Raw genomic sequence first — 17,500 nt, 5'->3', positions numbered from 1 at the left:
TGAATGAATCAATAAATGAATAAATAAACTACCTCCGATTCTTCTTGTTCCTCCCTGGTGGTCTTGATTTTCTAAAAAGGTAAATATCAATGAAGCCTTTATTACGAGAACTGAGGCGGTTTTGTCTCTACAATTACGGATGATCTATCGCTGTCAAAAAGACAAAGAGCACCACAGAAAAATTGGGTTAAACAAACAAAAACAATGGTTTTACACACATGCGAGTGCCTGTACAAATACGTCTACGGAACATCGCAATTTTCACGCTTCTGCAAGGCGTTTTGTCTCGAGATACTTTTCGGGCTTTTTTCGGGAGACATAAGACGCACTGTGCCTTCAAAAATAAAATGCTTTAAGTCATAAACCTTTGTTTGTTTTCTCTGATCTTGAAAACGCGTTCAAAGATCACTTTTCCACAAAAAGGCAGATCTTAGATTCACGAATTGCCGCTGGTGGGTTATTAAGGCCACATTTGCACTAAGACCTTTTCGAAAGTCTACACTTATGATTTTCACCGTACCATGACAAAACGAACCCTTTCCATTTTACGTTTTGGGTAATTGGACAGCAAACGGAGCTACAGCAAAGTTGAGTATTTTAAGAGTTTGATAGAGCTTTTTTTGTCAAAATCACTTATGAAACCGTTTTCGAAAGTTCCAGACAATATCCACATGTCACTTTGACACGTCACATCCATTGTTCTCAAATAAAAAAAAGGCTGGAATGAACTACTTATTGTTTTCGCCCTGCTACAACTAAAGACCGCGGTGCCGCTAATTTTTTTCTTTCGTAAACAAACGATACCATTTTCGACGGTCGATGCCATTCTTTGTAACCAAGCCTTTTCATTCGGTTAGCTTTCAATAAATTGTTAGGATTAGCTTCATTTAAATACTTTAAAATTGTATTTTTTTTCATTTCCGCTGCCATTTAAGTACTATGGTCAATAAAAGCAACACAATTGTCGATACCTCTAGGAGTTCTTCCACCTTAGCTGCCAATGTACTGTTCTCTTGTCTGCAAACGATACAAGCAAAACCAAATGAAAACTCGCGAAACGAAAACGAAAAAACAAAAACAAAAAAGACGAGTCATTGCCTGACCGTAAGGGAATTTACAATTTATGCCGATCATTTTTCTAATCGATAGGCCAAGTAATGTTGAAAGTACATCACACAATCAGCTCTCTGAATATTTGGCCCCGATATACCAACTAATAAACCAAGACTTTTGCTTTAACACTCAGAATTCTTCAAAGAATATGCGGCGCTAATACAGCTGTTCCAAATCCAAAAATTTTTCAGCTTTTGATGGCTAATATTTCGCTGATTATCGAAACCAAAAGGCCTAAAATTGGGAGAGGAGTTAGCTTTTACAAGTGCTTTAAAATTTTGAAGGCAATTTGATTACGGCACGAGGCCTTCGGGAACCAAAATGGTAGAAAAGATTCATCTATATCTTAACAAAAGATGAAATTTTCCATTGCTCTTTGCTGGGAGAAATAACTTTAGTTCTTCTTACCCATCAAGGCCTTGGAACATTGCCTGTTGGAGCAAAGGATTTTTTTGTACCAATGGCCGACATATTTTGTTATCAAAAGATTGTTTTTAAACTTGTTTTTCTTCCCTAAATTTTGGTTGTTTCCTCTATTTGGTAAACTAAATTCGGTACCTCAAGCCAGCTAGAATCTGTTCGGTTTCCTCCGCAGATGACGAGGCCTGCAAAATGAAACATTTATGTTACGAAAGAGAGCGAGATGTTGAAAAGAACACGTGGAGGGGCGCTCTATTGCACATGTGTGAGCTTTCAAGGCTCTCGCGCTATTTAAGGCGTGATAATATACATGGAGAAATTCCTCCATTCTAAATGGCTAAGAGAAATGCAGCAGTTTTCAAACAGCAGTGCAGAAAAGAGGTAACTCGGCAGGTCAAAAGAGAGAGAAACCCAGCATTCTGATAGGTCAAAGATAGCCAATCAAATATGGGCCCTTGATGGCGCAATTTATAGCGTTATAACGTAACGCGCATGCGTTACTACTGCTTAATTACGATACGCGACCTCCCATTTATTTTTAGTTTATTTTTCATGTATATAAAAAATACGGGCTGAAAAATTCGCGCTATTTTCGGGATACATAAGACGCGCTGTACCTTCTTCAAGTCATAAAACTTTGCAGCTGTTTTGTTTTCTCTGGTCTTGAAAATGAGTTTAAGAACCAGTTTTTCACAAAAAGAAGAACTTGGATTCACGAATTGCCCTGGGGGGATATTAACCCGCTGATCCCCGGAAGTGGGAAGTGGGGGGGAGGAGGGGGGGGGGGGGGCTCCTAGTGTATATTTTCACCGTATCATGACAAAAGGAAGCCTTTTCAAAACCATGCGTCTGTAAAGGTCATTTTATGATTTAGGTAATCTGACGGCAAATTGAACAACAGCCAAGTTAAGTATTTTAAGAGTTGGATAGAGCTTTTTCAAAATCAATTTTGAAAGCGTTTTCAAAAGTTCCAATTTAATCGACTTTTTCAGGTGTGAAAGTGTGTCGATAGGTGAAAATATATACTTGACAGATGGGTTTTCAAGCGAAAATGAATGCATGCGGTTGGGGACAAAGAGAAAACACCTGTCTAGTCCACTTATCAGCAAAGAGTAGGCCATGCACAAGGAGATGAAAATAATTAATCTGTACCTGATTCTGATGTACTGCTAAATTCTCTTCAAGATCATTGATTTTTCTCTCCGCTTCTTCTCTAAACTCCATATATCGCTAATTGTTTTAAACAGCGAAAACAATAAACGTTGGTTATTTCGTTAGCTATGTCACGTTAGGGCGTTTAGGGGAAATCTTTAGTTTATTAGGAGGATGCTAATGTGGAACTCCTTTACTGATAAAATTGTCGTTATATTACAAACAAGATGATTCTGAGAAAAAACGATCATTATCCAGGAGATTTGCCGTAAACTTGAAAAACGTCGGGCAGATTTTTTTCAAGATTACCTAAATGCAATCCGTTTCACTCCTGTCCATTTGTGTTCATCCATGCTTCTCTTCCTATTGCTGTATTTATTCGACGTTGTTTAACAGTTTTAAGTGGTTATTACAATGTTTCATTCTACATTTTGGGCATTTTGCGTGACATAGCCCCTTTATTAAGCCCGCGATCGAAGTCAGTTTTGAGCCATCTGAGGAAACCGGTCTTGAACATTTTGCATGCAAGGACAAAAGTCTCCCAGATTTTTAAACTAGTCGTCTCTAAAGCCTGGTTTTCACTAGCGACGCAAGCACACGCGCAAACATAAACGCAAACACAAGAGACTCGTATCAAATGAAAACGAACCATAAAAAAAAGGTCGGGACACTCAAGGCGATAAGTCGCTGCGACACGTCGCGGGGACAGGTCGCCGCAACAATTCGCCTCGTGTGGCACGGTTAATGTTATGAAAGGAAGTGTCGCTGCGGCAAAATTTTGTCGCAACCAAGGGCGTAGCTAGGGGGGGGGGGGGGGGGCCCGTGACACCCCTTTGTAAACCTTTTTTAAAGCAAACAACCTACAATATTCAGATGCCGAAAGCGCCACAATCTGGTGAGTACTCTCTGTTTGACACAGTGTGCCCCCCCCCCCCCCCCTCCTCCTCTCTGAAAAACCAGTTTGATTTCGTGCGACTAATCGCAGCGACAAAATTAGCGAAAGCAGCGGTGTCGCACCACGTGTATACTGGAAACAAGTCGCTACGACAAAATATAAATGAACCAATCAGAGAGCATCATATGGTCAGCCATATTGAATTAGAAAACTAGTTCACATTCCCCCTCATACGAGAACACTGCGTGTGCACCGAACAGGCGTCGTGTCGCAGCGACTGGTTTGCAAGTAGTACAGACCGAGCAACTTGTCGCAGAGACCAGTCAATGCGACTGGTCGCCTAGTGTGTCCCGGCCTTAATGCAACCACAAGCACTCGGATTTTTCCGAGTATCCCCGAGTCCTACACGATGCGGAGACAATATGTGCGTGCGATTGGTCAACGGTCTTCGGGAATGGTAATACATAGAATAGAAGTTAGAAATCCTTCGTTTTTACGGAGATTCACATTAAATTTGTCAAACACCTTTATTATCCTTGTTGTTTCAAAACGCAAGACATACCGTTTTAAATCTTCATTCCATGTATTCTTATTTTGAAATAGGGTCAATCGTACGTCCCCAAAGATTCACTAGTTCCATGTTCTCTTATAACGCGGCGCTGCGAGTAGAATCTGAAACGGGTCTTTTTCATTGGACGAACGTCACGGCTTTGTACTTGCGTTACGTTCTGTTTTCACACAACGCAAGCGAACGCAAGCATAGGCGCAAAGAAAAGGCAAAATGTTTATGTTTACGTCAGGCCCGTTTACACCGTGAAATAAAAGCGCTTGCGTCGCTAGGGAAAACACAGACTTTAAAATGGAGAAAACATGCTTCGCAATACAAAAATTGTGGCTCTCTTCCGCTTGCCGTCCGTCGGTCGGTGGCAAAATGAACCGTATACATTCATACCTTATTTGATTCATTTAGTGTGTCTTGTATTTTAGCCATTTGCTGAGTTAAAATCTGTTGAAAAAGAAAACATTCTCGAAAATAAATGCATTTGTAATTTCATCGATCTAATAGTTTCATTGCTATGATGTGGGTGTCATGTAGACAATAGGAAGCTTTAGCAACGACGACCGGAACGGCAACGAAAACGTCACCTCAAAACACAAATTCCCTTTATTGTAATCACTTTGAGACTAGTCCAAGCTTTTGATCATGACTGATGGTGTGGCAGTCCCTCAAGAATGAAACCGACATGACTCACGCTTAATTTAGGGGACAAAATGAAAATTTATCTCCAAGTGCAGAGACGTCCTCCATAAAACCTCAAATTTGGCCATTTCACAATAGGGAGCTTAAGATCTACGACGGCGACGTCGACGAAAACGTCACCTCAAAATAGAACTTCGCTCTAATAAAAGTCTTTCGCGATTATTCCATCTCGTTCACGTCGTACAATGTGGTCGAAATATCCTAAAAATAAATTGGTACGAGCGGTTTCAGACTGAAAATAGAGAATGAAAGATTCTCTGTTGCATGCTCACGTTGTCGTCAAAACCTAAAATTTAGTGATTTCACGTCGTCGTGACGCAGAGAACCGCAAAAATATGAGCTGAAATCCGTGCCGCACGTGCAGCACGATTATTTATGGTCTTTTAACCAATGGTATCATAGTTTTCTGGCGTTTTCGTCGACGTCGTCGTCGTAGATCTTAAGCTCCCTAATGTTATTTTGCTGACGACGGCAAAGAAATGGACAAAAATGAAAAACGCACGTGCAGAGCGTGCAAAGCTATTGTATTTGCCCACTAAATATGCAAATTTGTGACGCTCTCGTTCCGTCGCCGTTGTCGTTGCTAAAGCTCCCTAGTATCTTCCATGTGCATAACGTCCTCGTGAGACCTGAAAGAAGCCACACACTATACGAGAAGAGTAGGGGATGAAGTTCCCGGTGTTGTAGCTGTTCTTTGTGAGTGTATGGATGGGTGGGTGGGTATAGCAGGTCCACATCAGCTAAATACAGTAGCTACCAAAACTTCAACCAGCTCAAAAAAATAAACAACAAACAAAACAAAACAACTCTGAAACACGTTAAAGAACGGAAATATTGTTTTCTCAAAGAAAGGTGGTCTAGTCTTTGTGGTATAATACCATTGACTTCAATCATTTACCTCTAGTTCTTCTTCTTTGGAGTTCTTCAAATCTTCTAAAGATTTCCTGGAAAGATCATAATACTTTGTTACCAGTATGTTGCGAATCCCTGGAAAAATTTGTAACGAAAACTCACTTTCCTTCAGCTATCGATGTGAAACCGATGGGCAAGGTGAGAGTCTTGGGTCCATCCTGAAATGACGTCACAACTGTTTTGCATTCCTGCTTTAAAAGAATCTTTGCAATGCTAATCAGTTTGTGACGTCTTCACAGGGATGGATCCATGCCTCTTGCTGGCTCGGCCGAGAGACAAACGGCCTCCGGTATTGTTAAATTTTATGGCATAACAAAATTAAAGTTTCGCGGTGAAAACGGAAGAAGCTTTTTCACAATAAGTGAATAGATTTATCTCAGCAACGAAAACTATTTGAGGGTACTTTAAAGGGATCCTCCACTAAAACAACAAAATAACTTTAAACCACAGAACATAATGTTTACAATTGGAATTGCTCAATCTTTTTCCAATGAAAACGTTTGTATTCGAGAAAAATAAATTCCAAAAACGCTTATTTTGGCTTTCAAATTTCCTGGGCGCCGCCATCTTGAATAATTGTGACGTAACTTGGTTGCCCTATTGTTCTGATACAAAGAGCGATTGTTCTGGAACAATAGGGCAAGCAAGTTACGTCACAATTATTCAAGATGGCGGCGCCCGGGAAATTTGAAAGCCAAAATAAGCGTATTTGGAATTTATTTTTCTCGAATACAAACGCTTTCATTGGAAAAAGATTGAGCAATTCCAATTGTAAACATTATGTTCTGTGGTTTAAAGTTATTTTGTTGTTTTAGTGGAGGTTCCCTTTAAATGCTACTTAACTAGCGTTCTATATCTAAATTGCACAAGGACTATTTGGTAAATACCCCATGCAAATCTCCCACGAACAGACCATTTTACAGTTCTGTGCTCAGTTACCAGGCCTTTGAATAAAAGCGAGACTCCAGAGATGACCTCGTTTTGAAACAAACCTCACCGCTTTTCTTATGTAAACAGAAACTCGTTAGCATTACAACAACATGATTTACATAAGAAAGGCAATGAGGTTTGTATCAAAGCATTAGGTCAACTCCAGTCTTGCTTTTATTCAAAGGCCTGGTAAATGAGCACAGAGCTGTAAAATGGTCTATATTATGCCTATCACTTGTGACAGCAGATCTGTGTTAGGTGTGTACCCAACAGGGGGTCACTTATTGAGCTTACTTTTTGTCTGAGTAAAGCTTCTCTTTTTCTTCCTGAAGTTGTAGGTAACTGTGAATAAAAAGATAGGAATTTGTTCTTTTTTTTTAATTGTGGTCTTGTCCTGCCACAATCAGTTCCATAGCTATATCCGCTAACCATTGGCGTAACATAATAGCTGGGATAAAGCTCATGAAATGGTTGTAGCAAGTACATGTACACTTAATTGAAAGTAATATGTTGGCACTAAACTTTGCTAGATAATTCATCTTTGCTTTATGGTCAATTGAGAAAGAGAGTGACTTTTATTGCCAGTATTTCTGGAAAAAAGTGATGCTTAAGTTGAGGATAGGGTAAGATGACACTCAGTGACCCTTATTAAAATCAATGTGAATCGCATTGCTTGCTCCTTGCAAGCCTGGACGCTGAGGGGCAAAAATGCTAAGAAAGGGTATATTAGCTATCACAACAAACCTTTCGTGCTTTCGCTTGACTTTCTCTGTAAGCTGTAACAATAAAAATAGAAGTGGAGATGGTTTCAGTTAGGTATCAAATGCAATTACCAGATTATGATACAATTAACTAATTTTACATGGAATGCACTGGCAAACCATGTTAACCACGTTCAAACGTCAGTCGAGTTTCCATTCAATATTCACAAAAAGTTTACCTTTGCGAGTTCCTGCTCCAACTTGGAAATTTCGTGCTTGCTTGATGTCTGAAAGAAGATACAAAATACATTAATTTTTAAATTGTAGAACATGTTTGCCTTAAAATCCAAACACGCTCTTTTTCCAAACTGCAATGTTATGAGAGCAATGACTCTCTGTGAATAAGACTTAAAATAGATCACTCAAGATCACAGACAAATTCAGTGTCTGACAAACTTTAACTTGATATCATCAGGACAAAGACATTCATTGAAAGTTGTGAGCACAACAGAGATGAACCATTGTGTTTTCACTGGTCTGTAGCATAATGTCTGTATCTTCAGTAAAGAACCTTTGAAGTGGGAATTGTGCTAACTGTAGGCCAGAGTATTGGCAGCCTGTAGCTAGTCAGTATTTTTAAAGGGTCAAGGGAGGCTTAGGTATGACAAGAAAAAGAAGGATGGAAGGCTATTCACAACTAAACACTGTATCAAGTATGTGTACAATGTAGGCTAGCCTCAAGACTAAAGCCGAGTTCACATTAGGCCTCAATTATGATCAAATTATAATTGAATTAAATATGAAATGAGTTCATATCAATTAATTACACTCCCTGATTTTTCATTTATGAAATTACTTCAAACAACCTCAAGGGGGGTGCTTGAAGTAATGTAATTGAACAGAATGGCGAACATGTGGTGACACGAGCAGACGAAACTTCTAATCGCTTTATGGAGCCAAGATTTCGTTTTGGCTATCCTATCCTTGGTTGTCTTCTCGCCTCAAGTATGGCGATGATAATCGTGGCAGCCATGCGATATGGTGCCATTTTGTCTCACACCAGTTGCGAGGTTACCCTGGCTACCTACAGTGTCCTGTATTTGAATTTTTGCAGATGTGAACAGAACCGTAATATTGAATAAAATTGAATGGAGTATGATGGCCTGAATTATACTTCAGTTGATCATAATCAACCTTGAGTGTGAACACGGCTTACACTGTAAGTTTCACAATGCATTAAAAGGAATCAAAGCTCATTGCTGTTTTATTTTACCCTTTTTCAACCATTAGAGGCAATATCATGACAGTGATGTTTTCGCCTCCTTTCATGAATAATTTTAAGCTTCACTGACAACTCATAAGGAGGGGGTGGGTGGCTACCTAATCAATCCCCCTGGATCCACCCCTGCCAGTACATTGTAGCCTCAAGTCAAAACGCTTCCGCAGTGAACACACCTTGGCCTCCTGCAGTTGTTCCTGCAGAAGTCTTTTTTCTTCTCGCTCAGTATCAAGCTGCAGTTGCAGACCAGACATTTCCTTGATTTGTTTTTCCAGGGCAACACTTTTAACTTCAACCTGTTCATAAAATTACCAGTTAAAGACTATACATAAGGACATAAGCTAAACAACAATCCCAAAATTTCTTACAGAAATGCAGAGCTGCAAAAAGCCGGGGAAGGGAAGTCCTGTGGGGACTTGGACTGCATTAACCTCCTTGTAGCAAAGGAGACAGGTACAGTCTGTACCCCCTCTAATGCAAAGATCAGTCTCCCCTCTGGGAGGTTTGAAAATGTTGCAGGAATCAAGATAGCAAGATTTTTTTATTGTTTATACTGTACATGTGCAACTACATGTAGAACTAACCTCTTGCAACCTCTCCCTCGTGGGACTTCTAGTAATAACTGATCTGACCGGAAAATCTATTAAAAAAATTTCAGCAATAAAAGGTAAAACGGTAAATTTTTCAATTCTATTTTGTGAGAAAAAAAAAGGGTAATACAGGTAAATACTTTTACCATCATCTGATGACAATAAAGGTGTTAAATCTTCTATCAGTTTCCTCTTTAACTTCTCTATTTCTTTTCCAAATTCTTGACTGTTATCAGCAACATGAAAAAGTTGATCTGGTTCTTTGCCATCTGTTCCAAGATTATCCCCTGATTTCCCTGAATGGTTTTCACAAGTTTCAACAACATCATGCCTTCCATTAGCTTCCTGTTCATTCGAGACATCTCCAGTTTTGCTTGTGAACATTCTGTCACAAAATATCAGCAATTCTCTGTTCAAAATGTCATGAAATTTCTGCTCTAGTGTTTCTGATGATTCACTGCTTTCAGATGTTTGTACATCACTGTTGTACCCTCCATTTTCCTGCAAATCATTACCACTGTGTGGTTGGTCAGATTCTTGTTTTAATTGACAGCTTTCATCCTGTTCATTCGACAGTGAGTGAAGCTTCTCACGCAACTGCAGTAATTCAGCCTCGTACCTCTGTTGACAATCTGTCCCAAATAAAATGAATGAAAATAATAAAAATATTTTTTCATTACTTTTAGTGTTTGATGACATCAATGTTAAGTTTACATGTACAACCGTAAAAGATCAAACGACTAGTACATGATGTATGGTAGCAGTTTGAGTAATCATTGTTACTTTTTGGAAACCAATAAAATACATTTGTATCTTTTACTTTTTAGCGGATTCTATGGAGCAGGTTTTAGCAAGCACTGTTCTCTGTAATTATTTATTTATTTATTTACTTATATTACTTATTCAACCAATTTGCCTAAAGGCAGGTAGTCATACAAAAGAACAAGAGGTCCCCTACTAGGTAAACCAACCTACGTTGTAACCCTCCCCTCTCCCTATAAAAAATAGACACAGTGTAACCCATCCCCTAGAATCCTACCAAATGGGGTCGCAGTGGTCCTGTGGATAAGTCATTATCCAACAATGATCATTTCAATCTGTGCAACAATTTCAGTACTTATTTTTTTTTTGTTCATGTAATATCACGAATACGCAGATTCTAAGCGCCTCTAAGTAAATCTAAGTAAATTGCCTGTACCAGCTTTGGACAGCTTTAACAAGGACATACTTGTTAAACTTTTCTGAAAAGCCGCATTTTCAGCTCGGAGTCTCCGTATTTCCATATCTGCTCCAGGGTCGGATTGGGCACCATCCTTTCCTGCCACTTGCTTCTGAAGTTTTTCATTCTCATTATTCAGCTAAGGGTTGGGTTGCACACAAAAAAATCACTTTTACATTATACGAATTATTCACATGTACACTTTAAAACCACAATATTGTTGTAGAATTAATTATAATTCATGATTGGGACACTCCGACAGCCTTAGGCCAACAACTACATGTGAAAACACTGTCTCAGATGATGATATAATTGGACTGCTGCGTCACCGCTGTGTAGAGTGTGCGGTGAAAAGGGAGAGAGTGTGCGTCAAAGTGAGTGCAAAAAGTTGGCCCAGAAAGAACATAAAAGACGACAAGAGAATGTGGTGACGATTATACATTGGAAGTTGTGTGAGTTACACCAGGTTGAAAGGAAGGAAAAGTGGTATAAACATGTACCAGAAGGTGTTGTGGAGAATGGCAATCGTAGTAAGCAAGAAGGAGAACAAAATTAATGCATAATTGTGGACATTGCTATCCCTAGAAATTATAGTAGGGTACATGAAAAGGAATTTGAGAAACTCGAAAAATAATATTATCAGGATTTGAAATGGGAGATTAGAAGAATGTGGAGTGTAAAAAACGTGGATATAGTACCGGTTTTTGTAGGGGCTCTTGGAAGTGTTACTGAGAAACTGGATTGGACAATGGATTGAAAAATTGGGGATTAGGGTAAGAATTATTGGACTGTTGCAGAAAACTACGCCATTGGGAACGGCCAGTCTGAGAGGTTTACGGAAGGTGCTTGACTTTTAAGTACCAGGAGAGTGTCCCCATTTGTTATGACTCGCTCCCTTGGGATGAATTTCAGCATGAAAGCATCCAGAGCTCAGAGCTACATGTAAATGGAGAAATTAATAATAGTCGTATAAACATAACAACTTTCTTTAATTTTCCAGACATGTTTCGACGGTACATCCATCATCTTCAGTGTTACATACAATGTATTTTGAAATCGCCGATGAATTTAAAGCGCGCGCAATCTTACAAACTTCGTTACATTGCGTTGTCAATATTGCGTATTAAATCAAAACAGAACAAAACAAAAATTTTAAATGAGTGACGCTTAGTTCGTTACAGGGAGAGAGTCAGGTTAATGTGTTTCACCTGCTGGTTGAGATCGGGCTTCTCCCATTAATTTTTATATACATGGATTCCTTAAGCTTCACTTGGTACTTAGTGGCTGCAGAGTCCAGGATCTCGAAGCAATCCGGTGTGCAGGATGCCTTACAAAACTCTGAACTCTGCAGATGTTTAAAAACGTTCGAAGATCTGTCTGAAAGTAAGTGCTCGCGCACTCGTGTGGAGAAGTGTCGGCTGGTTTCACCAACATAACAAGCATTACAACTTGCACACGAAAATTTATAGACCACACGCGTGCGAAGCCCTACAGGGACAGCATCTTTCACATTAAAAAGATTCCTGACTTTGAAAGTAGTGAAGACTAACCTTATATCAATAGGTTTACATAACCGATTAGCAAGTTTGCGTATACACCTCAGTCTGTGCCGTGACTGAGAAGTGCCCAACGTAAGGGATTTTAAAGAAAAACTTAGGTGTTTCCTGGGGCTCGATTCCTGAATGAGACTGTGTTTTCCCTCCCTTGACTGCTGTCTGACTGACTGACTGACTGCTGTCTTTGTTCTGTTTTGATTTAATACGCAATATTGACAACGCAATGTAACGAAGTTTGTAAGATCGCGCGCGCTTTAAATTCAACGGCGATTTCAAAATATGTAACACTGATGATGACGGATGTACCGTCGAAACATGTCTGGAAAATTAAAGAAAGTTGTTATGTTTATACGACTACCTATATTGTTGCTGCTATCTAGACCTTTTAGAATAATAATAATAGTAATAATAATAATAATAATAATAATAATAATGGCATAATCTGTTGACTTTACATTTCTTCGCTTTGTTAATGCCTGCCACAAGAATTCATTTAAAATGCATGCACCCACTTTGGCACAACATGGTAATTTGGGCTACATGTAAAAGACCTCACCTGCTCCTCAATAATAATAATAAATAAATACATGTAATTATGATAATGATACCAAAATATAATAACAGAAGAGGTTCCAAATTACCTTGGTTATCTCTTCCAGAAGAGTTTGATTTTGAAGCTTGAAATTCTCCTCTTGAGCCTGAAATAAGCACTCATTTATAAATTACAAAAAAGTGGAATTATTTGTTATTTTTTTCCATTGGGTGTATTTTATGTAAATGTGACAACCACAGCGGTACAATGTACAATTGCAGAGCTTCCGCAAAGTCTCCTAATGAAAGCTCAATGGTAGAGCACCCAAACTACATGTACATGTAGTAATTGTAAGGTCGAAGGATTGAATCCTGCAAGCACTCCCAAGTCACTATTCTGATGGTGTCAATGCCTGGTGTATGGCTCTAGTCAGTAAACAGCTAAAAAAACATTTAGTCAGTATAAAACTGTTAGAAAAAATGGATTTAGTCAGTAAACACCTAAAAAGGAGATTAGTCAGAGAGAGAAGTCTGGGACTGGTAACTGTCACGAAATGAGATAAGGGAAGTCACGCAATCTCCAACAGGACAGTGATTGAACATGATACAAAATAGAGGGTACAAAAGTCTCCAGAAGTGTTAGACGAGCCAAAGTTAACTAAAATTTACATTTTTACCTCAAACATTTTGTTATTTATCCTAGAAAATCTGCACCCATCAATATTGATAAAAACATACAGTCATCTTCAGTGCAAGTACCTACATGTAGTTATAATTAGCACATTTGAATAATAGAAGAATGTTTGTGAATTAACAGATACACTGTATCTTCCCTATATGTCAGTGTTGTATCTTACAGTCATTAATGAATTAGTGAATGAAGTTATTTGTAATGAATAATACAGTGCACAACACTGTTCCTCAGAATTACATGTAGATTGGTTTTCAATTGAGTGTTGTAAAACAAAAATTATTAATACCACTTTAGAAGAAGAATTACTTCGACCAATCACAGCAGGTGCAAAAAGCACAATGAATGAATGCCAGTTCGTAACAATTTACTGCAACTTGCTGAAAGCACAGTTATGACTTTCCTTTTCATTGGTTGATAAACGAGCACAAGATTTTTTTACCAGTCACTAAGCATAGCAATCGCATAATTACTTTCAACAGTTTGAAAACTGCTCTATGCAAATATTTCTGTATTTTCCAAATAATATTAACTTATACACAAAACTGTTGAGCCTTGTGACATTCACCTGAAATTGTCCTTGTAAATTTTCCTTTTCTTCAAGTAGAATGGCATACTCCTGACAATAAAAGGATTCAAAAGTCAAATCTTCAATACTGTTGCCAATGGAAAGGCAGCATGCATATAGAGTACAGGTGATTTTTTCTTTTGCGTTGGCTATTTCCTCAAATTGCTGTCATATTTAAAGCAGTGCAATACATACATCTTGCACAAAGAACCATATTTGCAGGTCTTAATCTGGAATGCTGCTAATTGCCTGAATTATAACTGACCTTTTCATTCAGGCCAAAAATTCAACCAATTATATACGAAATTATTTGGACCTGGTCCAGTTTTTTAAGGCTCACTGTTGAGGACACCCCCCAGGTTCCTTAGTACATGTAAGCTAACCTAGCTACAATCGGCGTCAAAATTGTTGAGACACTCTTATCCTTTAGAGTCGATTTCAAGCTCTGGGGCGCAAATGGCCCCCTCCTCCACACCCCCGCGACAATGTTGTGTTTTTCTGTTTTACACGAGCCTTGTCGACAGCGGTACAACATTGATTAGGGTGGGGGAGGGAGGGGTATCCCGGAAACGTACTTTCTGGACAAGTTTTCTTTGCAAACAATGAATGTGTCGTTGCCAGTGTGCTCTGTTGGCAACTGTCTCAACTAATTTTGTCGCCAATATAATTTTCTTCTCAGGAGGAACAGAATGCCTATTGTGAGCATGAATCCCAGCTTATTTCAGAAAAACCCCTCAAAGCTGATTACTGGTAATTCTTCTTCACTCAACTCTAAAATTTTGATTGACCGTGGAACTTGAAATCTTTATTTAATGAAAGCCCTTAAATTACATGTATTCTTGTTTTATCATAAAAGAAATAACTGCATAACAAATTTAAAATTATAACTTGTAATGACTAAAATAAAAAAATGAGCAAAGCCAATGATAATGCAAACACACCTTTCTATTTTTGCCTTTGTTTATGATCTGGAATAGTGAAGGAAAAAAAAATTCAATTACTGAAGAAAAACAGGTTAATGGGTAAATGAAATACAGTCACGTAATAGAGTCCTAAAAGTGTGATGTCATAAAAAATTAAATTTGTGAAATTAAGGGATTTTTTTCGGAGTATTATAATGAAAGAGCAACATGCAAAAGACCTACTTGCCAAAAATTAGCATTTCAGGGCAAAATGTCTTTGGGATATTAGTTCAGTTATGCTGTGATGAATCCATACAAATCCTTCTAAATAATAATTTGACCCAGTTCATTAGGAACCGAGTCAAATCATAGTTAATCTAGGGACTGGTTATGAAACCCTGGGAATTTCAAAAGTAGGAACAATACCGTCGCAATTAGATGTTGAAACGACCGTGACCGTGTACAATCTTTTGTTTTTGGTTCGCAAGTTAATTTCGAATAAATTAGTCAAAACTTTTGATTGGTTATCCTGCTGAAAAAAGGGTGTTTTTGTCAGGTTTTGTGCAGGGTCAAGGCCCAAAAAGCAAATAAAAACATGAAACAAAGAAACTTGTCGAGTTTCTTAACCAGCCTACATTGTACATCTATTGACTATGGTCAAATTTAGAAGGATTTGTATGGAGTCATCAGAGCAGCACAGGACTAGTATCTCCAGGACAACTTGCCCCACAATTCCAGTCTTTGGCAAGCAGGCCTTTCAGGTGATGTTTTTTTCAAAATATTCCAACAAATCCCATAATTTCAAATTTTTAATGTTTATGATGTCATCACCATAACTCTATTGGATGCAAGCTAATAGCTGGCTTGTTTTGATAAGCATCACAAAGCACTGTACATCCCAACACTTTTCCGTCAACTTCACCCTCACTCCTGTCTTAGAGGAATACCAATAATACCAAAAGTAAAGCGAAACAGCTCCATTTCTCTATTATTTCAACCCACCCTAACCATGTACCAGTAGTTAAACTACATGTAGGTCTTAGTGTTTACTGGCCTACTCCGATAAGCTGCCTAAGTTGTTCAAAAAATACCTACACTGTACATGTAAGAATTTCTAAAAACATAATTTTATCACAATTCGAGCTGTGAACTAAACAAAAACTCCAATTCTCTTTCCGGAGGTGAAGTCAATCTTCCAGGTTATGTTCAGAAACTTGTAATGATTGATGGAAGCCAACACGCAGTTTGGCGCTTAGCCCTTGAAGGTGAGATTCCTGAGAATTATGAAAATCGCAGCAAAGAAAACAATGGTTTCGAGCCATGCTTGGAAACTTTGGGGCACACTGCTAAAGTCGATATAGGTACATAATGTTTCAGACGTGACAGTCCTGGAGTGATCAGCAGGAGCTGCCAGTGTGGAAGCCTTGATTGCCACAGCCCAGCTCTGACGGGCTGGACATGTCTCTCGTATGACTCATGATCGCCTCCCTAATAAAGTGTTTAACATTGAGCTAGTGGATGGAGAGCAGAAGCGTGGTGGTCAGAAACTGCAGTTTAAGGATGTGCTGAAATGCCACATGAAGTATACCGAGGGTTGATGCTGATGCCTGGGAACAAACAGCCTCGTCCAGATCAATATGGTTGAATGTCTTACATCAAACAATAAAGAGAGTTGAGGAGAAGGGAGCAGCCGATTATCTATGTGCTCATGCTCCGCGCCAGTCAGTTCCTAGTGCCAGTAACTTCAGCTGTGAAAAATGTAAAAGATCATGTAGATCCAGAGCTGGTCTGGCAGCTCAACCACAAGCATGCAAGAACAAACCAACATGACTTACTCATGTATGGATTGTGTATAATTTTATACCTTGTACTGTTTCTGCAGCTCTTTCTCCTGGGTAATGTATTTCTCCTGCAGCTGATCAAGCTCTGATAAAGTCATATACATATCAGTGAGATTTCATAAACAAGTTGTTTTGTTAATGTCAAGTTTGCTCTTCCTATGTAAAAATTCAGTTTCCTAATAAGTTTGGTTAGCCTTCTCGGGATCAGAGCTCCTGATATTCAGTTTTACTTTGATGCATCGGAGCTTAGATGTTGCCGATGAAATCGATAAAACGTAATAAAAACTATGATGAGCTAGATGTGATCGAGAAGCACACAAACAAATAATTATTACTTGCAGATCGTTTTATCCGAACAGCTGATTTCAGCTTGAAGCATCAAGAAAACATTTACTCACTTCGAAATAAGGGAAAGACACTTTTAATTAAACAGATGCAACAGATCGAGGGATAAGATCAGAATCAATTAGGTTTCGAAAACAAACTTTAAATGACAGGAAATAAATTTATTACTAAACATTCATTAACAAATTTGCCGATTGTTTTTTTTAAGTATCAAATAAATAAAGACAAAAATAACCACACTGAAATTTGAATAGCCTTTTACAAAAACCGTCAAAGACTCAGAGGGAGAAATCGCTTTCTATTTCAAGGGATGTAATTTATTCTACACCTTCACGAATATCATAATACTCGGAAACACAAACCTGTCTGCTGTCTTTGACAATTAGCTCCGAGCTCATAATTTAGCGTGCGGAGCTCAATAAGCTGTGCCTAAGGAAATCAAAAAATATATATTGGAATCACCTTTGTAAAACCAACTGATAAGTTAATAACGTTGCATTATACCTGCATTCGAGTGAATTCTTCATCCGATAGAGAGGACGCCATTTTGAAAATGCTGGGTTTCTGTGTCCCAGCATGCGCTGCGGGGAAAGT

General features: G+C 38.6%; 1 protein-coding gene across 1 annotated transcript in view; it reads right to left on the bottom strand.

The window, feature by feature from the left end:
• Positions 1 to 17,471, bottom strand: part of LOC138011133 (GRIP1-associated protein 1-like) — a 31,312-nt gene extending 13,841 nt beyond the window's left edge. Inside the window, exons 1-19 of the mRNA XM_068858115.1 lie at positions 17,411 to 17,471; positions 17,269 to 17,335; positions 16,585 to 16,646; positions 14,760 to 14,786; positions 13,819 to 13,869; positions 12,670 to 12,726; positions 10,482 to 10,611; positions 9,400 to 9,885; positions 9,248 to 9,303; positions 8,840 to 8,959; positions 7,624 to 7,671; positions 7,428 to 7,459; positions 6,978 to 7,025; positions 5,740 to 5,785; positions 4,533 to 4,586; positions 2,686 to 2,763; positions 1,672 to 1,718; positions 972 to 1,017; positions 33 to 71 (exon numbers count right to left, since the gene is read on the bottom strand). Of these exons, the coding sequence (XP_068714216.1) occupies positions 33 to 71; positions 972 to 1,017; positions 1,672 to 1,718; positions 2,686 to 2,763; positions 4,533 to 4,586; positions 5,740 to 5,785; positions 6,978 to 7,025; positions 7,428 to 7,459; positions 7,624 to 7,671; positions 8,840 to 8,959; positions 9,248 to 9,303; positions 9,400 to 9,885; positions 10,482 to 10,611; positions 12,670 to 12,726; positions 13,819 to 13,869; positions 14,760 to 14,786; positions 16,585 to 16,646; positions 17,269 to 17,335; positions 17,411 to 17,452 (1,536 nt within the window). The 5' untranslated portion in view covers positions 17,453 to 17,471. The remainder of the gene's footprint in view (positions 1 to 32; positions 72 to 971; positions 1,018 to 1,671; positions 1,719 to 2,685; positions 2,764 to 4,532; positions 4,587 to 5,739; positions 5,786 to 6,977; positions 7,026 to 7,427; positions 7,460 to 7,623; positions 7,672 to 8,839; positions 8,960 to 9,247; positions 9,304 to 9,399; positions 9,886 to 10,481; positions 10,612 to 12,669; positions 12,727 to 13,818; positions 13,870 to 14,759; positions 14,787 to 16,584; positions 16,647 to 17,268; positions 17,336 to 17,410) is intronic.
• Between the last annotated feature and the right edge of the window lie 29 nt (positions 17,472 to 17,500).

The sequence above is a fragment of the Montipora foliosa genome, chromosome 7, assembly GCF_036669935.1.
Source record: "Montipora foliosa isolate CH-2021 chromosome 7, ASM3666993v2, whole genome shotgun sequence".
Lineage (NCBI taxonomy): Eukaryota > Metazoa > Cnidaria > Anthozoa > Scleractinia > Acroporidae > Montipora > Montipora foliosa.
The sequence above is the reverse complement of the archived record's forward strand: the minus strand, read 5'-3'. Positions and strand labels throughout refer to the sequence as shown.